The 24,855-nt window shown below is 39.7% G+C and overlaps 1 protein-coding gene across 1 annotated transcript; it reads left to right on the top strand.

Annotated features, from left to right (window-relative positions):
• The first annotated feature begins 600 nt into the window (after nt 1-600).
• Nucleotides 601-24,581, top strand: LOC108431889 (NXPE family member 3-like). Its single transcript, XM_017705353.2, has 6 exons — nt 601-702; nt 9,001-9,450; nt 12,044-12,318; nt 16,074-16,141; nt 21,797-22,003; nt 23,869-24,581. Exons 1-6 carry the CDS (start codon nt 601-603, stop codon nt 24,399-24,401), a joined length of 1,635 nt encoding a protein of 544 aa, XP_017560842.1. The 3' UTR covers nt 24,402-24,581.
• The last annotated feature ends 274 nt before the right edge of the window (nt 24,582-24,855 follow it).

The raw sequence follows: 24,855 nt of genomic DNA, 5'->3' as shown, positions 1-24,855 counted from the left end.
CCAACAATAGAGGTGAAAATAAATGACATACCATTGGAAGTAATGGTAGATAGCGGAGCGGCTTTCAACTGTATTAGGCCTAAAGATGCTATACACCTCCCCATGTCTGGTCAATGGATTCGGATGATCAGGTTTGAGGGAGTAAAATAGCTGATTCCTCTTACAAAACCAATTGAGCTCTGCTATAAAGATCAGAAGACAACATCACCTATACTGGTGTCAGAACATACACCTATTGCGCTTTTGGGAAGACATGCTTTGTGCAAATTGAATTGTACAATTAAATGCACACCGGACGGCTGTCTGGTTGAAGTCCCAAATGATGTTGCTCACCAACTGCTGATGACAACGGAGACTGAAGCTTCTTCAGTATTTTGGATTGGAAATCTTTCTGCAGATTTCTTGGAGCCATTTAAGTTGTGGGAGAAGTTCATTGTAGCAAACATGCCTGATGCAAGGCTTCCAGAGTATCCATTGCACTGTATGCTTAAGCATTATAAAAATGCTGCTGAGTCAAAACCAGAAGAATGGTTGAGTCATCAACCAAATCAAGTTCAACTTCGTTCATGTTGTATAATTTTGGGACCACAAGGAGCAGCAATGAAAATAGACATAGATGACTATTTGCAAAAAGAGTTTGATGTGGAAAAGAGTGTGCCTCATGTAACGTTGTTGGTGTCCGAGGGCGTTGAGCAGAAGCATGTAGGAGAAATGATGGTGGAAGCAGAGAAGGCTGTTTTTGCACCAATAAAGGAGAATCTTGCCATCTGGAGGAGTGAAGACCAACGATTTTTGAGGATTATGATCACTGCTTAAGGACAGGGACAGCCACAAACTGTGCAGATGACACATGAATCAATTTGCAGTGCCAAAATGGACGCAAACTCTAAGAGAGAGGAGATGTTGCAACAAGTGCCAGAATGTCTGTGGTTTCAACATAGTACTAATATTGGACTTGTGAAGTCAGCACAACCAGTGAAGGTTTAGCTCCGACCAGGAGTTAGACCACCCTGGAAGAAGCAGTATCCACTAAAAGAAGAGGCTATGCAAGGAATTGAACCATAAATTGAAGGACTTTTGAAAGCTGATGTTTTGAAGATAACACAAAATCCTCAGAGTAATACACCATTGTTGCCTGTGAAGAAGCCAGATAACTACTATCATCTGGTGCATGACCTGAGAGCAGTAAATGAAGTAGTAGCTGATTTTCCAGCAGAAGTGCCAGATCCACATACTCTGTTAGCTCAAATTCCACTGGGAGCTACACATTTCACAGTGTTAGATTTGCGTGGTGCATTTTTTAGTATTCCACTTAGTATAGAGAGTCAGGGTTTATTTGGTTTCACCTACAAGGGACAGTTTTATGAATACAAGAGATTACCACAGGGGTTTAAGCACAGCCCTCACATTTTTAACAAAGTATTGAAGGATGATTTGACAGGAATAGATCAGGTATTAAAAAGCACTGTTGTTCAATAAGTGGATGACATAATTATTTGTTTGCCAGATGAGGAAACATGTCATAAGGACTCAATTAGATTGTTACAGATACTGGCAGAGAAAGGCCACAAGGCCTATCTGAAGAAGCTGCAGTATTGTCAGAAGAAGGTAGTTTATTTGGGTCAGACAATAACGCAGGGGCACAGAAGTATTTCTGATAGTCAGTTGGAAGCTATTCACACGGCTCCAAAGCCCAGAACAGTAAGAGAGATAATGACATTTCTTGGTATTACAGGCTACTCCTCTGCATGGATTGAGGATTATGCTAGTTTAACAGGGCCTTTGAGGGCTATGATTAAAGATACAGGGAATGCTCAGCTTCACTGTAATCTTTCCTGGATGCAGGATGGCCTTTTGGCATTTGAGACACTCAAACAGAGGTTACAAGAGGCTCCAGCATTAGTGCTGCCAGATTATTCTAAGAACATTTTACTGTATGTGTCCACTTCTACTGGGGGTAAATATGCATGTGCAGTTCTTTGTCAGCCAACAGGTATGGGAAAAAATCCCCAACCTATTTCTTATTATTCTACTTATTCAGACATAGAATTAGGTCTACCACTGTGCTCAGAGCAATGGTGGGAGCTTATTTAATGTATGAAAAGGCGTCATCTGTCATAATGGGGTATCCGGTCACAATTCTTACACACCATAGTCTCAGAAATCTTTTGAACTATGGCAAGTATACATTACATATACTAGTGGGGTTAACTGAAGCTTGTTTACTCACAGAAAATAAATGAGTGACTATTTGGACTGATGCATATTGCCAAAATGTATGTCATCTTTATGGTGCTATCTGGAAGAACCGAGGGTTTAAGAAAACAGATAGTTCTCCAATACGACATCATGCTCAAATAATGAAGCTGTTGCATGCTATGATGAGAAATAGCAATAGTTAAATGTCCAGCACATAAAACAGATGCGTCAAGGGTTGCGCAAGGGAATAAAGCAGCTGACAAAGCTGCAAACGTAGTGACAGGAGCGGATAAGTTGGGTGAAGTGTTTTTGGTCACTCATAATGTGGACTAGGAAGAAAAAATTATGCTCAGGGATGTGATTTTGATTAAGGAAGCCATTCCTGACATGGAGAAACAGTTGTGGCTAGATAGAGGAGCCACCAGAGATTCTACTGGTCTCTGGAGAGGTCATGAGGGGTTGATAATAGCACCTCCAGACCTGATGGGTCTGATGATTCATGAGGCACATGGGTTAGCTCATGTTGCAAGGGGGGAAGTTAGAACAAAAATCACAAAGGAGTATGGTTTTTGGGCACCATATTTATTTGAACAGATTGATTATGTCATAGGCAGGTGCACAATCTGCCTGAAAAATAATGTTCGGAGGGGTTCCTCCTGGTCACATTCCAACTCCAATGGTTCCTATGCGTGAGCTTGGTGTGGACTTGTTGTTGACATGATAAAACCAGTTGAAGGTAAGAGATATTTGTTGGTGGTCGTAGACAGATTTTTGCGTTGGCCTGAGGCATGTCCGACTAAGCATAAAGACGCTCATTCGGTGGCCAAGTTTTTGTGTAGAGAAGTCAAAAGTAGATGGGAACTTCCAGATCGGATCTCCTCAGATAATGGGAAAGAGTTTGTGGATAAGACAGTAAGACTGATTTTGCAAAAATTGGGGATTAAACAACATCTTGGAGCAGTTTACCATCCACAAAGTCGAGGAATTTGTGAAAAAATGAATGGTATTTTGAAAAATCGCATTGCCAAAATCTGTCAGCAGACAGGTTTAAATTGGGTAGCAGCACTTCCATTAGCATTAATGGTATGTCGCTATAGCGAGCTGCATGATTTACATATGACACCACATGAGTTGGCTATGGGAAGACAAATGCCAACACCTTGTTTGCGAATAAGTGGAAAAGGTCCAAGTTTAGGCCTTTTGGAAGGTGAAATGTGAGCGTACGTTAGATACAGTGTACAACAAAAGTGAGTACACCCCTCACATTTCTGCAGATATTTAAGTATATCTTTTCATGGAACAACACTGACAAAATGACACTTTGACACAATGAAAAGTAGTCTGTGTGCAGCTTATATAACAGTGTAAATTTATTCTTCCCTCAAAATAACTCAATATGCAGCCATTAATGTCATATATATAATATGTACATATATATTAATATGTAAGCTGCACACAGACTACTTTTCAAACGGATAAAATATTCACTCATTTTGAAGTTGATGCTTGCAAGTACCCGCACTCTTTTACTATGAAGCCACGCTGTTGTAACACGTGCAGAATGTGGCTTGGCATTGTCTTGCTGAAATAAGCAGGGATGTCCCTGAAAAGGACATTGCTTGGAAGACAGCATACACTGCTCCAAAACCTGAATGTACCTTTCAGCATTAATGGTGCCTTCACAGATGTGGAAGTTACCCATGCCATTGACACTAACACACCCCCATACCATTAGATATGCTGGCTTTTGAACTTTGCACAGATAACAATCTGGACAGTCCTTTTCCTCTTTGGCCCCTAGGGCACAACGTCCATGATTTCCAAAAACAATTTGAAATGTGGACACGTCAGACCACAGGACACTTTTTCACTTTGCTTCAGTTCATCTCAGATGAGCTCGGGCCCAGAGAAGCCGGCGGCATTTCTGGGTGTTGTTGATTCATGGCTTTCACTTTGCATGGCAGAGTTTTAACTTGCACTTGCAGGTGGAGCAACAAACACTGACAATGGTTTTCTGATGTGTTCCTGAGCTCATGTGGTCATGTCCGTAACAGAATGATGTTTGCAGAGATTTCTCCCGATTCTCTGAATCTTTTGATGATATTATGGACTGTAGATGATGAAATCCCTAAATTCCTTGCAATTACACATTGAGAAACGTTGTTGTTAAACTGTTGGGCTATTTGCTCACACAGTTGTTCACAAAGTGGTGAACCTCACCCCATCCTAGCTTGTAAAGGACTGAGCCTTTCAGTGATGGTCCCTTTATACCCAATCATGACACTCACCTGTTTCCAATTAACCTGTTCATCTGTGGAATGTTCCAAACAGGTGTTTTTTGAGCATTCCTCAACTTTCCCAGTCTTTTGTTGCCCCTGTCCCAGCTTCTTTGGAACGTGTTGCATGCATCAAATTCAAAATTAGTGAATATTTCCAAAAAACAATGAAGTTTATCCGTTTGAGCATTAAATATATTGTCTTTGTAGTGTATTCAATTGAATATAGGTTGAAAAGGATTTGCAAATAACCGTATTCTGGTTTTATTTATGTTTTACACAACGTCCCAACTTCATTGGAATTGGGGTTGTACATTTTAAAGATTTCCTGCTCAGCCCAAGCTCTACAGGGCAGATCAAAAACTGGGTAAATATTTTTCACTTACAGTAGTTCTGTCTTGCTTGTGAAACAGATGGATGGTAAGAATGAGTGCACAAATAAGCTGGGGTGTTACATGGGCTGACATGTTAAAGGTTTATAGCTGGTTAAAATATATTTAGGGATATAGCCTCAGAAGCCCAGACCAGTCCTTTTTATATATAAATACAGTCAGTGTTATTATCAGTCTTGGTAAATCAGAGTAGGTGTTTCATTATAACAATCCATGCACTTTGAAACGAAATCTCCTATAAATGCATATACAATGAGGCAAAAACATTAAAGAGCAGCAGCTTCCCTTAATCTGCAAGAGGAAGGCAGATGGACTGACACCAGCTTGGGCTTTCCCAAGGCCCCATTGCAGGTGGGAGAAACAGACTGGCTAAATTAAATACATCGCACCTGTATTCTAAGCTACATTCTAACCTGTATTCTACAGCAGGGTATGTGAACGATTGTGACGGTCCAACTGGATCTCACACAGTGGGGGCTCCCTGTGACCACCGAGACAAAATCAACCATGCCACGAGACCTGTGTCCCAGACACAGCTGATTCTCATCTAAACACCCCTCTCACAGTTAGACTAATGAATTCCACATAGTTCTTCAGCTAACATTTCTCTTTACCCATTACACACTAATCTCTTAACTTTCCTTTAATGCTACAGGACCTCTTATGGTCAATTTCATGTGTCTAATCTCGATGCTGATTCATTGATTATGCATATCATTTAGTGTTTCATTCACCTTGTTATTACTCGCTAATTAATAAAAAAAACATTAATTGTAACTTGTCTTTGATCTTGATGCTTTTATCTCTCCGGGTTGAGACCTCTGACCCCAATCTGAAGCATATCCCTGATTAAGGACTGAATTAAACTTTAATAAAATTTCTGTCTCCTTAGAGAGAGGCTCAGTCCCAAAATTTAAATTAGATTGTACAGCTCCGTATCATTTTGGACCAAGATTTGACATTTATCGCCTGAATTGAAGGCTTAGATCTAATAGCCATGCTTTACCACTGCCGGTTAGATAATCTCAGGTGTGGCACATGCAGAGCCTGTGTTGTACTCTTGAACAGACTTGAGTCAGTAAACCTTTGCTTTGTTCCACTTGCAACTTTATTTTTCCAGGTTCAGTATTGGAGTTGTTTTTTACACAAAGCCATCTACAAATTTTTATTTTTTCACTCAGAACTCTCTGCTCTCTTCTCTCCCTCTCTCTGACGCTCACACACACTGACTGACTCACGCTCTTAACCCCTCCCCCTTATCAACTCTCCAGCAACCTCTGACCCCTTTGTAAACAATACTTATTAACAAAATAATACAAATGCTATAAAAATATATGAAACAACAAAATATTCTAAAAATTGTGTACATTTCCTTCTAACAACTTAAATATGCCTTGCATAAATAAAATAACGAAAAATATACACAAGTGCTGTATTTATGAACTGGAACTCCTTCCTGATATTCTTTTAGGCTGCAACACCTGTATGTTGCATGAGTCTGTGCAAATGCTACATTGGTCAGGTTGTTCAAATCTGGACTGTGAGGAGAGCTTAGGGTATCTTTTGGGATGCATTTTGGAACCAAATAAGCCAAAAAATACTAGAGCCTTTGGCAGATTCATCTAAACTCATCAGACAAAACAGTTTTTTTCATGCTAAAATAGCGAATCATTCATAATCATTGATCAAACTAATAAAAAGTACAAGAAAAAATAGAATATAATAAATGCAGTTCATGAAGGCCAAGAACACATTTTCCACTTTCCCCAGATGTTCTTGATCAACATGGCATCCGAATTGGAACTGGAGAGGCAAGGCTAACACTGCTAATACTAGAAAACATTAATCACCCAAATAGCTCATATGTTTCTGTAAAACTAGGTCACCAAACCATCTTTCAACTCTTTTTAAAAAGCATCCTAGTCTTCATTGAGGTCACGCAGACTTATCAAAGTGGTTTAGGACACAGTGAAAGTTACTGTGAACTACACAACTGAACAAAAATGATAAATTATGGGCAGCCACTTTGCACAGCAGGGTTTGTTTTCACAAACCACCAGGAGTGCTGAACTAGGATTAGTATGTGTGACAATGATCATCATAAATACAGATCAGTCTGATTCGAGGTCTGTCCTGCTTTGTGAAAAAAAACAGCCGTGGTGTTTTCTTTAATGGCTACACATAGTGATGATAAGGTTTTGCTTATTTTTATAGCTCACAGTAAGTCATAATGTGTTCTTAATCTTATCGACAAGTCTGTGCGACCCAACTGAAGACTTGGAGTCGACAGAGAGAAAATTTAAGAATGTATTTTTACAGAGATGATTTGGACTATTTGGGTGGCTATTGAGTTCTAGTTCATCACTTGCATCACTTGTAACAGTCAGTGCATTTGCACGGTCAAGCAAGCCTTCCCAAAAATTTGAGCATGCCTTAAGTAGTAAAATGTGATCACATCTTACTACACTAGTTATATAGTCAAGCAGCTCACAAACATATGGTCATAGTCTAATACCTTTCCAACGTTTTAGCTTCAAGAACGCAAACCTACAGTGATGGCCAAAAGTGCAGTGAAGATGAAGCATCTGAGTGAACAGCTACATTAGCCACTAGCTGATGGCTGCTACCATAGCAAGCAAGCAAGATGCTGCTTACAAGTTTTTTTTCTCATGATTTAACAGTAATTGTTATATGATTTTTAAAACAGATCACTGTCAAATGATACAACCAAAATAGGATGCAGGCAAAATGTAAATAAAAACAGAATACAGTGATGCATAAAGCATTTAAACCATCAATATTTAATTAAAAAAAGTACAAAGAGAAGGTATCAAATGTTGAAACTAAGAAATTTTATTGTCTTTTTTTATATGAAAAAGGTCAATTTTATATCAGGATCTCATTTCCTGTTTCCACAGTACTGATGTTCTTCAAGTGTTCTGTATCTTTCTTTAGCTTCAATTGTAGCTCCCTCTTTCTAATGTTGTTGTTGTTGATGGTAGTGATGATGATGATAATAGAAGGTACCCAGTATAGGTTTGCTGTAATACCGTGTCCTCTCTAACAGATGTACTGGATGACAAGGAAACAGCTGATCAAGCTTGTTATTGCCGTAATGTGTGTCTGCCTAGCCGTCTTTTGGATGTTTGGTGTAAGTTCTAAACACAAATCACAATGACTACAATACAAGGTAAACTATTGTTCAGCACTGAAATCACAAAACCAAATGATTAACAGTTCATCATTGACCTACTGGCAAATATATGAACTGTGAACAGGTCTAGAAAATGTAACACAATCATAAAAAAGCATGCTGATATGAACTTTCTTCTACGTGCAATGTATAATACCTGAATTGGAGGAATTTTGTCATGGTGGCTGTGTTGTAGTTACGGCTTTCATGGAAACATTGTTGGTTCTGTTTTGGAGGAGGAAATCAATCCTTTCAAATCAAATTTCAGAAAGAGACATAAAACACATACTGTAAAGAACCCCTATCTCTGGATAGATGCAGGGTTTTGTTACGGCAGCCATGATAGTACATTGGCAATCAAAAAAATATTGTTCTTATATTTTTCTGTGGTATGGTAAATGAGCTGTGTAACATGTAAAAAAAAAAACAGAATGCAATGATATGCAAATCATTGAAACCCACAGTACAAAGACAATATATCAAATGTTGAAACTGAGAATTTTTGTTCTTGTACAGGGTTCTTTTTGTTCTTAACTTCCAGTTGTACTGGGAAGGACTAGCTAAAGTCTCAGTATGGCTGTACTCCAGTGAAGCTGTAAAGGTGTGAAGGCTAGTGCTTTGAAGTGTATCCACCAGATGTGTAGAGCACAATACACTCACTGGCCACATTATTAGGAACATCTACCTTGTATGTACAATCACTCATAGTGGTTGCATTTTCCAACATGGAACAAGATCCCACACAAGGTTTTAAATCTAGTCTGAATTTCACATAATGAACTTTGTGTCATCTTTCATTATTTTGTTGTAATATCATCATTTAAGTCAAAAGACAGGATAAACACATCAAAAACAACCACTGTCGTTGACTGTCAGTGTACTTGCCTGTTTTTGGCCTAGTTGTAGTCCTGGCTAAGTCATTGTTGATCTTGTATTGCAGAAACGGCTGTCTGTGTGTTCCAACAATTCAACTGTCTCCCAGTCTGACTCAGCTCACAGCTCTACAAATGACCCCACCTTTATCTCACCTGAAGAACTCCAAACCATAGAAAAAGCACTAAAGTGGCCAGCCCCTCCTACATCCATGATTGCAGCCAATCAGACAACAAGCCCCTACACAACCTCATATGATTTGCAGAACCCACGCACAAGCTACAGTGTTGGGGACATTATCACAGTGGTCATAACGGCAAGAGATGGTTTAAAGAACTCAAAAACGTATGGTGGAGATTTCTTTCAAGCAAAGCTGTTTAACACAAAATTGAAAGCAAGTGTATATGGGGAGGTGACTGATCACCACAACGGCACTTATACTGCTACCTTCAAGCTGCTCTGGGAAGGACAAGCCAAGGTCTCAATACGGCTGATACACTCCAGTGAAGCTGTACAGGTTTGTAGGGTAGTGATTTCAAGAGTGTACAGAAGAGTAAACAGTCACCGGCAACTTTATTAGGTTCCTTTACCTTGTATATAGTTCTTGTACAGTTATCTTATTAGGTGCACCTATCCTATAAAGTACTGTGCAAACGTTCTAGTGACCAAGCCAACTAGTTAAAACTATTGTTCTCGACAAAAAGAATGTTTTTGCTTGAAACACCATAAATCATAAGAATAATGACTAAACATCATCGTTGTCCGAAAAAACATATGTCTCCATTTTTGTCAATTTTTAGCTTTCTGCATCATTTGAACATGCTAGCCATCTTTTACATCAAGTGAATGGACCAATAGAAATGCTCCAAAATGACTTTTAATAAAGTCTCTTGACTTATGTTAAAAGTAAAGCACTTTTGTCCTCTCCTGTAAAGTTAACATTTTGAAGATACTTGTTTTTCTGGACAGCAATGATCTATGCAAACAGTGACAAGAATTCTCTTTTTACAAAAAAAAGTTTTTTTTGCTGGGCTCAGCAGCTGTGGCCATTGTACGTTAAGAAGCCACCATCTCTGTAAGCTTCAAGAACGTGTGTGTTGTTCATGTGACCAGTTGCTTCAGAATGGCTTGATTGATTTGAATTTTACTGCTATATTGATTTGAATTTTTACAGTATCTCACAAAAGTAGAGTACACCCCTCACATTTCTGCAAATATTTTATTATATATTTTCATGGGACAACAATACAGAAATGAAAGTTTGATCAAACTTAAAGTACTTAAAGAACTTAAAGAAGTGAGTGTACAGCTTGTATAGCAGTATAGATTTATTGCCCTCTGAAAATAATTCAACACACAGCCATTAATGTCTAAATAGCTGGCAACACAAGTGAGTACACCTCAGAGTGAACATGTCCAAATTGTTCCCAGTTGTGTCATTCCTCCCTGGTATCATGTGACTTGTTAGTTACAAGGTTCCAGGTCTGAATGAGGAGCAGGGCTGTTAAATTTGATGTTTTGAGTATAATTTGCTCATAGTGGCCACTGGATATTCAACATGGCACCTCATGGCAAAGAACTCTCTGAGGATGTGAGAAGTAGAATTGTTGCTCTCCAAAAAGATGGCCTAAGCTATAAGAAGATTGATAACACCCTGAAACAGACCTATATCACGGTGGCCAAGGTACAGCGGCTTTCCGAGACGGGTTTCACTCAGGAAAGGCCTCGCCAGGGTCGACTAAAGAGACCACGTATTCAGCGTCATATCCAGAGGTTGGCTTCAAAAAACAGATGTATGAGCACTTCCAGCATTGCTGCATAGGTTGAAGAAGTGGGACGTCAGCCTGTCAGTGCTCAGACCATACACTGCACATTGCATCAACTCAGTCTGCATGGCCGTCATACTCTTCTGAAGCTGACTTACAAGAAAGCCCGCAAACAGTTTGCTGAAGTCCAAGGATGTGAATTACTGGAACCATGTTGTGTAGTGTGACAAGACCAAAATAAACTTGTTTGGCTCAGATGGTATCCAGCATGTGTGGTGGTGCCCTGGCGAGGAGTACCAAGACAACTGTCCCTTGCTAGAAATCCCTGCACCTAGTAACCCTGTTAGTGTAAACATCTACAGGGAGATTCACTCGAGAATGGCCCAGAATATTCTGTTGTAACTCTCGTTATGATGAAGCAATCTGAACCAAAAAAAAATACACTACATTCCTTGACGTATGTGTAATCAATTGCATTACATGCAGTGCTAGAAGTGATCACCATTTTTGAAAAGCACATTAAGGGGTACAGGCGTATACACCAGGTTAAACGGTGCGATGGCTGTTCAGCACCTACCTCATGGCTCCGACACAGGATCATCCTGGCTTGTTTGAAGCTTCATATACTGAGGAACACAATGCACCATGTTTTGTTCAGATTGCTTCATCCTAGAGAGAGTTATTACAGAATATTCTGGGCTTCTTTCGTGGGAATTTCCCTGTATTCAAATAACTCCAGGATAACCATAATTACTTGAATAGTTCCTTTTTTCTGAAAGTATATGAAACACAAAATGGCGTGTTGTCGTGTTGATATGTCAAGGTAAGCATTTTGCAACAAGTATGATATATTAAAGTAACTTAAAAGTGAGTATGCCAACAGGTAAATGTAAGATGAGCATGGAAGATTAGCGTTGCATCAATAATATTTCATCAACTAACAAAATAGTTTTCCTCTTAAAATATGCCCTTTTCTCATCAGTGTAGCAATAATTAACAAATTCACTTAAAGACAAGTCTTGTAATTGCAATACTGAAACTAAATTAATGTTGTTTCCTGCTTTTTATAGTAGACTTCCACAAGGTGTAGCCAACATCTTTTTTTCAGGTGTGTGAAAGTTTTGCACAGTGCTGCTGGTACACTTTGTAATTCTATAGATACAGATTGCAATCAAATTAATTACTAGTTTCTTGAGGAAAATTCTGTAAATCAAATTTTAAAATATGGCTTTAACAGATGTGAATTAATTAAATATATTTGCTGAGCATCACCTGATCTGAGCTTGAGGAAGAGACTAGAACTAAATGTAATGTTGATTTGAATTGTTTTTGCTTTGATTGCAGGTGCTGCTCAGACACAGAGAGCGAGATCCAGACAAGGTGTTCTTTGTAGGTGTGTTCAGAGGGGTCGATCACCAGGAAAAAGTGGTTTGTAATGCTCAGAGGAGTGAGAGGTTGTTAAAGGCATCTCAGTGCTGCTGTGAATACAAACATCCAATTAGTGGGGAATTATGGTTTTGTCATAGACCCAGCTATCTGCCATGCTCAGCCTGGGTGGACCATGGCATGGGAGGATACCAAGCACAGCTGTCAAAACTGGACTCCACCCTGTTACACAGGTAAATGTTTGTATTGAAGTCTCTGTAATTACTGAATAATAAGCCTTAGTATGTAATAAGCTGGGGATTGTAAGAGGTTAAACACTAAACAGAATCAATGAGATAGATCAGATTGATCTCTGAAAAAGCCAATGACTAACGTAGCCAGTCTTATCTAAGATCAACAGAAGACACAGAAGAATCTTATCGTTAGCTATTAGAACATGCTGACAGGTCAGGAACAGGCCAGGAATTTTTCAGGCAGGCCAAGGATCATTTAGAAGGTAATACAGGGAACAGCAGTCATCACCCTAAATATAGACTGTAACCATTAAAATCTCTATAGCATAGACAATTACAATAGAAGGAGAGTGGCACATCAAGGACATTTCAGGAAGGTAAACAGAACATGTAAACAGCACAAGTTCCACAGTGGTCCCTGTGGCCAATGAGCAGCAACACTGCAACAAGACTGATATTGCACCAGCATCATATTGAATTGCAGAGGTGCTTGTACCACTTGATAGGGAAGCAAAACAGATTGTTAATTCAGTTTGAAATGCACTGAGCAGGTTATTAGATTAAGAGACCATTATTAGTCCCACAACGGGTAAATTTCACCACGCACGCACACACACACACACACACACACGAGGGGGTCAGTGAGCCCACTTGCCCGGAGCAGTGGGCAGCCCTATCTGCAGTGCCCAGGGAGCAGTTGGGAGTTACGTGTCTTGCTCAAGGACACCTCAGTCATGTACTGTCAGCTGTGGGGATCAAACCAAGCCTTCAGGTCACAAGGCTGACTCCCTAACCTCCAGCCCATGACTGCCCCACTATTATTATGTTATGTATGATAAATCAAATGTAAACATAGACTCTGGACTGACAGCTAAAAACAAAGGGGCAGTGAGAAGGAAGCACAGGAATGAGAGCTCCCTGAGATGTCAGCACCCCTCCACTCCACCATCAATGACCTGAGTGATCATGTGAAAGCAGTGGGATCTCCAGCATCTTAGTTTATGTTAATTTTCAATTTCCAAGTATCCCCAGATGGGTACCTTTTAATTTAAGGGAGAAGCTATCAAATGCTTGACTACTTGAAAACAAGTAGTTTTTTTCAGACATTCATTGGAAGATTATTACATATCTGTAAAGGAAAAAGCTCTTCTTCTTTCTGTAACTTTCATTGTAGACAGAGGTAGGTCGGAACCAGTTACATTTACTTAAGTATATGTACTAAGGTGAAGTATTGCTGGATCTGTATTCTCCTGAGTATTTTCTGACTTTGGAGCATTTTGTTTCAGGTCAAAAAAGAGAAGAAAAGAGCCATACAAGCTTCCTTTCTATAATGATACATACAACCCCAATTCCAATGAAGTTGGGACGTTGTGTAAAACATAAATAAAAACAGAATACGATGATTTGAATCCTTTTCAACCTATATTCAATTGAATACACTACAAAGGCAAGATGGTTAATGTTCAAACGGATAAACTTTATTGTTTTTTGCAAATATTCACTCATTTTGAATTTGATGCATGCAACACGTTCCAAAGAAGTTGGGACAGGGGCAACAAAAGACTGGAAGAGTTGAGGACTGCTCAAATGCACCTGTTTCAAATATTCCACAGGTGAACAGGTTAATTGGAAACAGGTGAGTGTCATGATTGGGTATAAAGGGAGCATCCCTGAAAGGCTCAGTTGTTCACAAGCTAGGATGGTGTGAGGTTCACCACTTCGTGAACAACTGCGTGAGCAAATAGTCCAACAGTTTAAGAACGTTTCTCAATGTGCAATTGCAAGGAATTTAGGGATGTCATCATCTACAGTCCATATCATCATCAAAAGATTCAGAGAATCTGGAGAAATCTCTGCAAGTAAGCAGCAAGGCAGAAAGCCAACATTGAATCCCCGTGACCTTAGATCCCTCAGGCAGCACTGCATTAAAATCCGACATCATTCTTTACCGGATATTAACACATGGGCTCAGGAACACTTCAGAAAACCATTGTCAGTGAACACAGTTCATCACTCCATCTACAAGTGCAAGTTAAAACTCTGCCATGCAAAGCAAAAGCCATATATCAACAACACCCAGAAACGCCGCCAGCTTCTCTGGACCCGAGCACATCTGAGATGGACTGACACAAAGTGGAAAAGTGTCCTGTGGTCTGACGAGTCCACATGTCAAATTGTTTTTGGAAATCATGGACGTCGTGTCCTCCGGGCCAAAGAGGAAAAGGACTGTCTGGATTGTTATCAGAGCAAAGTTCAAAAGCCAGCATTTCTGATGGTATTGGGGTGTGTTAGTGCCCATGGCATGGGTAACTTGCACATCTGTGAAGGCACCATTAATGCTGAAAGGTACATACAGGTTTTGGAGCAACATATGCTGCCATCCAAGCAACTTCATTTTCAGGGACATCCCTGCTTATTTCAGCAAGATAATGCCAAGCCACATTCTGCACGTGTTACAACAGCATGGCTTCGTAGTAAAAGAGTGCGGGTACTAGACTGGCCTGCCTGCAGTCCAGACCTTTCTCCCATTGAAAATGTGTGGCACATTATGAAGCGCAAAATACGACAACGGAGACCCCGGACTGTTGAGCAACTGAAGTTGTACATCAAGCAAGAATGGGAAAGAATTCCACCTTCAAAGCTTCAACAATTAGTGTGTCAATTAGAGTGTTGTTAAAAGGAAAGGTGATGTAACACAGTGGTAAACATGCCTCTGTCCCAACTTCTTTGGAATGTGTTGCAGGCATCAAATGCAAAATGAGTGAATATTTGAAAAAAAAAAATAAAGTTTATCCGTTTGAACATTAAATATCTTGTCTTTGTAGTGTATTCAATTGAATATAGATTGAAAAAAATTTGCAAATCATTGTATTGTTTTTCCCCGCGACGCAGGGGAAGCAGCTTAGAAAATAGATGGATGGATGGATGGATGGATGGATGGATGGATGGATGGATGTATTGTTTTCATTTATGTTTTACACAACATCCCAACTTTATTGTAATTGGGGTTGTAGATGCCAGATGTACTTAGTTACACAGCAGTTTTATATTTTACTCAGTACTTAAGTAGTTTTTTTGACCTAATACTTTTGTACTTCTACTCAAGTTGTTTCTGGAAAGGCGTTTTTACTTTAACTTGTGTCATTATTTTTCCCAAGTGTAAATACTTTTACTTGAGTAGGGATTTAGGCTACTGTACCCACCTCTGATTGCAGATACTATTAGAAAGCTTGTACCCTGTAATCTAAGTCAGCATGACAGTTCATAATAGGCCATGTTCATAATGTTCATAGGTTCATAATGAGTTCACCCAGGCTCTGAAGGGCATAGCCATTTAGAGCTTTATACTGTGTCACAATTAACAGTATTTTATGATCACTATAGAATTTGATGGATAGCCAGTGGTCAACATTCTGGGCTAGATGAACCTGGATTGGGCTCTTAAGACATTAGCAAATACTTTGGAAACCTTTGTTTTTAGAAGATCTCGTAAGCCACGATCTCTGGCTGATTGCCCCACTTCCACTGTAGAATTTTTTAGTTGCCATCGGTAGACCAATAATTTACAAGAGAGTTTGGTCTCACTGTCAGTATAAAAACAGTTTAAATGTCTTGGCCAGCAGACAGTGCTTGTGTAACCAGCAACAAGATGGCAAATGTGTTTCCTGCAAAACTGGTGTATATGGTCTAAATGAATACTTTGTCTGAATAAATTTAATTAATACAAAAACCTCTTTCTCCACTTCTGCCTGCAGAAACTATACCAATAAATATCTACCTGGAGATATCACAGTGAGCGTTTCTCCTTGTGACCTGTGTTCAAGTAAGTCCCTGCACAAAAAGACTGTCTCCAAAGCTGACAATGTTTTGACCAGATTATATTCAGTGGCCACAGAGACAGTGAGAAGTGGCCAGGGTAAAGGTGTCTTTTGCTGAGCTATTAATAACCATAATGCCGAGAAAATTAAGCATAGCAAAATGGCTATTATTTGCTATTATGGACAAGATGCAAGACGGTAAAAACACCTCTTGCTGGCTTTAATATCAAAAAGCTCTACTGGGGGATTCTGGCAGTTGGAGTCTGGGAGATGAGCAGGGTCCTGTTCATGACTACAGAACTGGAGGGAGGCATGGCACAGGTAGTTTCTGCTTTGCAACTGATCAATATATTCACATTATAAGATATGACATAAATGTAATGTAAAACTCAAATGTCGTGCTGCAGGTGTTTTTAAAACATCGAGTTTCTTTAGCTGAAAATACAAATATACATCATCTACAAGAATAAGATAAGATAAGATAATCCTTTATTAGTCCCACAGTGTGGAAATTCACAGTATTACAGCAGCAGAGTAATAGAAGTAAGGCACTCAATAACAGAAGCGGGAAACAGTATAAACATTATAAACATTATAAATAATAAAAATTTAAGTTAAGTCTATAGACTGTTTACAACAAAATAAGAATAAGAATAAAAAAGAGCTTTAAAAAGAGCTGCATAAGATCTGTATTGCTGTAAGGATGAGGGAGTCGCAGAGGAACGCAGATAGGAAATAAGCACGTTTTTTAATGCAGCAATCGAATAAAGGGCAAAACAGAATCGTAATCACAGTCCAGGCTATAGTCAAAAAGGTACAAATCCAAAAGACAGAGGCAGAGGTATCCAAAGTAGGGGCAAGGCAAAAAACGAAAGTCATCAAACCAGTACGGAAGTCTAAGCACATGAAAGAAAAGATTAAACACTCAGTAAGGTTCGGCATCGAGGCTGGTGAAAGTCTGGGCTTAAATAGCCCAACCTAAGAGTCCCTTGATTACTAATGTAGCTGAGATCTCCGCCAGGAGGAGTGGGGTGGGAAGTAGGATGTCAGGTGAGACTCTGAGAGAGGGATTCTGGGATGTGGAGTCCCTGTCTTGCGTGGCTGGCGTAGCGTGCGTGACAATTGCACTTATGAACATATTGCACAATGAAAAATATTTACATTCTGAATATAAGTGCATATTGTATGTGTGTGTGGTCTACTGGGAGCAGTGTTGGTTGAACAGTCTCACAGCAGCAGGAAGGAAGGACCTGTAATAGCACTCCTTCACACACTTGGGGTGAAGGAGCCGGTCACTGAAGGAACTGCCCAGTGCTGCCACAGTCTCATGCATGGGGTGGGAGTCGTTCTCCAGCATGGATGCTAACTTGTGTTGCGATCTGTGCAATATTAATTTTATTATTGCTCAAACCTTTAGATGAGGGTGTGAGGTAACCTGGATTTATGCAAAGTCCACAGACCAGGGCAAGAGAGAGAGAGACGCTCGCACCAAGGATGCTTCGATAAAATGGAGTTTATGGGCTAAATATTAAACTACCTTGGACTACATTCAATGATAGATGAAAGAAAATAGAACAAAACACAACAAAAAGGAAAACAGTTAAAAGGACAACATAGCTCGCATGAAGTGGTTCAGTTAAATGATATGAGGCAGGATGGTTCTCGGGAAGGCGCGGGAAACTTAAACTTGAAAGAGTCTCTGTAAAGAACTAACCTAAGTACAGATGGGAGTAACTACATATGGCTGAGTTAGATGTACCTATTAAACATTGTCTTATTAAATAAATTGGCATCAGAGCCCTGACTGTCGATTGATGGAACCGGCTTACGTGGGAATCAGCTGACTTCCAAAGGGCCGTCTTTGAGGCTGGAGCTCACACGTTGCTTTGTCTCCTCGCTGGTTGGAGATGCTGTGTCGCCATGCGGGCACACGCCTTACTGTCAGTGATTGGTGAAGGCATCTTGTGGCCATCTGAGGGATGTGTCTCGTGGCCGTCTCAGGGTGGCATCTTGTGGCCATCTCAGGGTGGCGTCTGGCAGTCTTTCGTTGGTTAATCTGCTCTCAGATTAGTGTGTGGCTCTGGGTGTGCTGCTGGGTCTCCGTGGCATCCAAACCGCTTGTTCTTTTCCTCTGCCTGGTTCAATTACAGTCACGGTTCTGAGGCTGGTGACGCTAACTTAACTAACTACCTCTCTTTAGTAGACAAGAAACATCTACCTTCCTTCTCTGAGGGTGGTCTAAACTGAAGGTCTGTGGACGGACTGATCTAAGTAGATTTGATCTTGGAGCATTCCAATTCTGGCCTGTCTCTCTGACTAAGGATGGCACAAACTTAGGTGTTCAGCTAGCTTCTGGTTGAGAACGCTGACTCCTGCTCACTCTGTCTCTCTGTGTCTTTTCGTCTGTCTTTCTGTCTAACAAAAGTTCCGTGCCCTGGGGTTTTGCTCCAACTGTTGACCCTTCCCCTTGGGGTGGAATCAGAGTACTGAGGTTTTCCTAACCTAACACTTAATTAGCTATTCATTGTTTCCAACCCTGATTGTTGTGCATAATTTTAGGAATGCCTTCCCCAGAATCACTGCCTTCTTTGTTTGTTAGTTTAAACAAAGGAACATTCTTATATCATCAAATTGGTTAAACTTTCAGAATCAATGAATGAACAGAATATTCAGATATGTTTATAAGGGAGAGTTTAACTCTCGGTACCTGACACACAACACATGTTAAAGAACATGTGTAATGCTTTTCCTATACCATAGACTGTATAAATGTTGAAGAAATAAAATTGACCACGAAAGGAAAGGACCAAAGGAAATAAAAGAAAACCACATTCATGATACATATTGTCACTGGTCTAACTCATTACAATTAGATGGTTGTCGCTGTTGGTTATTAAAGTTGACACTCCATATTTCTAGCACTCAATAGTAGAAATGGACATAAGTACTATTTAGATAACACACATAATACTAATAACAAGTAGTATTGCTTATAGATTATATGTTAATACTCAAAGCAGACAACATCCAAGTCCCTTGGATTCTTTATAAGCACATAGTGGTGGTGTGATGTGCCTCATTTTCACCGCTTGGGGTGTTGTGGTTCCATATCTAGATTGTCAATGAAATCTAAAAAGGCTAGCTTTGTTATAGATTCTCATAGCAACCCATTTCTTGATATCTCTGGATTGAATGGTGGAAATTCCGTATTGGTGCAGTCCAAAGAATGATTTCTGTTAATTCATAGCTTAGTTAAAGTTTGGGAAAATCTGCAGCTGGATTCCAGGCCAGGATTTATGGCCTGGTATGGTCTGCCATATGGAGCAAAGGGGGTTGCAGGCCTCCCACTGTGTCCGTATTTTCAAAATAACATCATTTTGAGTCATAAAACTTATGACTGAGTCATAAAACTTATGTAGGCACCCTAATCCTGTTTTGATGACATCTGCTTGACCTTCAAAAAAGTATCCATAGAAGATGTCTGATGCCACCACGGTGTCAAAAAAGGTCCTCAGGAGTGGCCCCTGCACTCCAAATGACCTCAATCTCCTGAATAGGTAGAGTCTACTCTGTCCTTTCCTGTAAAGTGCAGCTGTGTTGTCTGACCAGTCCAGTTTATAGTTAAGATGCACACCCAGGTACTTACAAGAGTCCACTCTTTCGAGTAACAGGCTGCTGTAACAGGCTGCCACTCTCGTCGGCGCCAGAAGTAAAAGTATTCAAATTAATTTCGTGAAACATGTAATTGGTTTCAGTATCGTTTTGTTGCCATTTTGTGGGTGCTATTTTAAATGCTGCTTGTTATTTCTGGGACAGTGGTCTATTTTCACACAGAGAAAAATGGAACAAATCAAAGTAAAGGTATACATGCACTGAATAACCCGATAGCCAGTTAACTACTAGTGGTAAGTGAAGCCAAAATGATGTTGAGAATGTTGTACTTTGAATTAAATAAGTAAAAATTTCATGAAAAATATAAACAAAATAATGAAATTTAAAAAATTGCCGACCAGTAACAGAAAGTAACAATGTGATTTAAGAAAAATGTAATGGCGGTGAGCGAGGAGGTGGACACTTACGCTGAGATAAGTGACTTTTATTAAGGGCAAATCCAGGTCATGGTCAAAATGGTCCAGGGTCAGATGGCCAATACGGAGAGCAGAAAGGACTGACATGACAAAATGAACACAGAACTCCAAATACTTCAAACCAAACAAACATCAAACAGTACACACAAACAACAAACAAAGACCAGGGCAAACACACGGCTTAAATACACGCAAAGATAACAAGGGACTGGCGGGAAACAGGTGGAAACAATCAGGGACAGGGTCATGAAACAAGGGGGCAGGATTGTGAAAACCAAAACAAAAAATTACATGGACTACCAGGAAGAAAACACAACAGGAGCACATGGGGGAGTGGGAGGAGCCAAGTGTGACAAAAAAAAGTTCTTTTATTTTATCAATATTTTTTCGATATTTATTCTAAATGTATTACTTCTTAATGTGTTGTAATGGAATGCATAACTAAATACATTTCTGACAGTTTATTTAGTATTCAGCCATGTTTGCTTTTTTAAAGAATTTTGCCCAACACTATTTACAATGTGATAGGAATCTATGGTTTTCCATAATACATAATATAATGGCAAATATAACCATTTTGGTTGTGATAAAAAATTACCAGTTAACCTGCACTTGTCTTCTAAATTTTTAAATGTAATGTTGATGGTAAAATAATGATATCTCTGGAAAAAATTATCACTATGTCATGTGTTGTTTTTTTTGTCAGTGTTTTAGGCCAAAATATTACCTTAAAAATTATTACCTTAAAACTATTGAAAAACCGTGTCCCTTGGATCAGGCAACTGTCATGATTGGTTTCTCCCAGTCCTCCATGTGCTTTTGTTTTGTTTTGGTCTTGTCCACGTGCTTTCTTTGTTTTAATTCTTCCCTGTCCTGCCCCCTTGTTTCTTGACTCCACCCTTGATTGTTCTCACCTGTGTTATCCACCTGTGTATTGTTAAACCTTGTTTCTGTATTTAAGCCCTGTGTTTTCCCGTTAGTTTGCTGGTCTTTGTTCTGTCTTTATATGGTATTGTTTGGTGATTGTTCTTCTGGTCGCTGTTATATTTCATAGTCTCTGCAATTGTGTTTAGTCTCTGTTTCTTTTGGTTATGTCTATCCCTCAATCTGTCCATGTTGGCTCTCTGACCCTGGACTGTCTTGACCCAGATTATGGATTTGCCTTTAATAAATCTTGCTTCTCTCAGCTTCTCTCACCTCTTCATTGCTCCCAAATGTTACAGCAACAGTTGGATGTAATAGCTTTTACAGGCATTAAACACCTTAGACATCTGTTTCTTATCACCACAACTGGGAACAATTCTGGCTCTGTAAGATTTTCTAGGATGGTGCATTTCAGTTCGAACCAGTTGGTTTAACCTATTAATTGTGTAGAAATGTTTAGTGTCAGTGAAAGTCCTCTTTAAATTAGCTGTGAATCTTAATTTAAGGAGGGCCCCATTTCTCAACCTCTGTCTGTAAGCTTAGGAATGTATAGCATTGTGGTGAACATGCCTGAAAGAAAAACTGTCCAACTCACTGTTTAAACCTAGGCTTGTGTGTGGATGTGTGTGGACGCATGTGTATGTAAAGGTATGAGCGTGAAGTGTGTTCCAGGACTAGACACACCCTCACCAGCTGGGTTCTATCTACATGATACCTGGACATCACTGATGTGCCATGCCCAGTCTTTCCCCACAGCCAATCAGATTGCAAGTTGCTTGAAAGACAAGCAGGTTCTGATGATGGGAGATTCCACACTAAGACAGTGGTTTGAGTATCTGCTGAAAACTGTCCCAAGTATGTCAAATACACAAGCACATACATAACTGAAAAGGTGATTTGCTCTTGTATATCATTTCCATTTGGATAAAATATTGTATATTAAAGTAATTATTTTGTCTAGCTTACTTTGGGGAATAATCATGCTGATGCAATAGACACTCACTGGCAACTTTATGAGGAATGCCTGTAAACCTGCTCAGTCATGTATTTGTCCAATCAGCCAATCATGTGAGTACTGCATAAAACTCTGCATATACAGGTCAAGGGCTTCAGTTCATTTCACATCAAACATCATATTGGGGTCTTGGGCCAGGGTATCGTTGTAGTTGCCAGACAGAGAGGTTTGAATATTTAAGAATCTGATGTCTTGGGATTTTCATAAATAACAGTCTCTAGAGTTTATACAGAATGATGCAAAAAAACATCCTGTGAGCTGCTGTTCTGTGAGTGGAAATGTTTTGTTGACGAGGGAGCTCAGAGGAGAATGAATAATCACTCTTTATAACAGTATACATCAGGAAACACATTTGAACACATCACACCTTGAGGTAGGTAGGCTACAACAGCAGAAAATGACATCAGGTTTCTCTCCTGTCAGCAATAAACATAAAGCCTAGGCTACACTGGGCACAGACTCACACAAACTGGACAGCTAAAGATTGGAAAAACATTGCCTAGTCTGATGAATCTTGATTTCTGCATGACAAGAAGGAAGCAGGTAAGAACAGTATAAATCCACAGACCATCCTACCCTGGTCACGCTGGTGGTTATGTAACCAGCCAGTCACACTTTTTGGTATTAATAGAATGGAGCCACGGACCAACCTACTCTATTCAAGCTGGTAGCGGTGGTATTAAGTAAGTAAGTAAGTAAGTGATACTTTTCTATTCCCACAAACGGGGAAATTCCACCTCCACATTTAACCCATCCATGAAGTGAAACATCACATATACACAAACACACACACACACACACACACACACACACTAAGTGGCAGTGAGGACACTTGCCTGGCGCGGTGGGCAGCCCTATCCTCAGTGCCCGGGGAGCAGTTGGGGGTTAGGTGTCTTGCTCAAGGATAGCTCAGTCATGGACTGTCGGCACTGGGGATCGAACCTTCCGGTCACAGGGCCAGTTCCCTAACCTCCAGCCCATGACTGCCCCCAATTAGGTAGTCAGCAGAAAACACTGCAAAGACAAAGGACTTCTCAAGCTAAAAGAAGAGATTAGTTAAATGCTAAGAGAAGAAATTATTTCATTGTATCAAAAAGGATGGGAAGAACATTACACAAGCTAAGACTTAAAGCTAGGACTTCAAATGGGACCTGAATTGGGACTGTTTCATGATGAACGGACTAAAAGAAATGGCTCAAAATTACTTGGTAAAAAGTGTGGTTCCATTGTATGTATGTATGTTTTCTTCTTCTCCTGTAAAATTATCATTTTGGAGACACAAGGTTTATTCCGACAACAGCGATATGTTGCCTTCAGTGTGTAAACTGAAGGCTGGTGATCATTGGACTTTCCTGCAAGTGATCCCAAGCATACATCCAAGTCAACCAAATTTACAATTATTCAATTTATATATGTATGTATACATATATACATACATACATAGACCAGTGTAATGCTGATTTTGCATTTGAGACTTCAGACCTACTTTTTACGTAGTACTGCTACTATTTTTAAATTTAACAGAAAACTTTACAAAGTGCAGCTTTAACAACTTTCTTGTACTTTAGCTATGTAGTTTTTTACCACTGGGAAAAGAAATTGAGCTGGACTTTTTTTTTTGACACCTTATGAATTGTACATTCCAAAGTTCATGTGGTTCTGTCGATTTTACATTATATCTCTATATCCTTCTCTCTTCTTCTAGCACTCAAGAAACTAAATCTTTACACCTCAGCCCAGTCTGGACCGCTTGAGGCTGTGGATACATGCAACAACATTCGACTGGTGTGGAGAGCTCATGGCCTTCCAATACGGACATTTATGGTCCCCCGTGCTGATTTACACTACATCGCCTCTGAGGTGGATGCCCTAGCTGGAGGCCAACACTCTGTTGTGGTCTTCACCATCTGGGCTCACTTTACTACCTTTCCACTGTACACGTACCTAAAGAGGTTGGCTGGAATCCGCAGAGCTATCCAGGCTCTTCTCCAGAGGGCACCACAGACCCTTGTGCTGATCAAGTCAGCCAACACGGGCTACAAGGACATTTATGGCAGCGATTGGCTGTCATGGCAGCTGGACTGTGCATTGAGGGTGATGTTTAGGGAGCTGCCGGTCGTGATTATTGACGTTTGGCAAATGACGTCATGTCACTACTCACCAGATAACATTCATCCATCTCATGAAGTGATAAAGAATGAGGTAGATCTATTCCTCTCATTTGTTTGTCCAATATGACAGACAGATGTGGAGAGTGTACAGTGTATTGTGACAAAGTAATTGCCCCTGATTTTCTTCATTCTTGTGCTTTTGTCACAGTGAATACTGTGTAAAATGTAACAGTAGATAAAAAGAACTTTTTAAACACAAAAAACATTCTTTAAATTATTCTGTTTATTTAAGGAGCAACATGCAAATCATCTGTTTAAAATCAAATAACTTGCTGCACCATTTCAACTGCTATTTGTTATCAGTCTTTTGAGCCCTGTATTCTTTGCAAAATTGCAAATTCTGATTAATTGGTTGGGGGCACTGCCACATTATCTCTATCGGGTTAGTCTGTATGTTGATTCATCTGCTGAGATGTGGATTTTTTTTTTGTGACAAACAGTTTTATCCACTTTCATCACTTGAGATTCAATCTAACAAATTTTAAATCTTTCTATTTCAAATTTCAGTCAGAAATTGCTAA

Source organism: Pygocentrus nattereri, chromosome 14 (assembly GCF_015220715.1).
Source record: "Pygocentrus nattereri isolate fPygNat1 chromosome 14, fPygNat1.pri, whole genome shotgun sequence".
Classification (NCBI taxonomy): domain Eukaryota; kingdom Metazoa; phylum Chordata; class Actinopteri; order Characiformes; family Serrasalmidae; genus Pygocentrus; species Pygocentrus nattereri.
The sequence above is the reverse complement of the archived record's forward strand: the minus strand, read 5'-3'. Positions and strand labels throughout refer to the sequence as shown.

Bases quoted from the DNA above. Each gene is read 5' to 3' on its own strand.
- LOC108431889 (XM_017705353.2), top strand. From the start codon at position 601: ATGAAAATAGACATAGATGACTATTTGCAAAAAGAGTTTGATGTGGAA. The intron at 703-9,000 runs GTAGGAGAAATG...CTTGTATTGCAG, and splicing joins AGGGCGTTGAGCAGAAGCAT to AAACGGCTGTCTGTGTGTTC. The intron at 16,142-21,796 runs GTAAGTCCCTGC...GTGTATGTAAAG, and splicing joins TCCTTGTGACCTGTGTTCAA to GTATGAGCGTGAAGTGTGTT.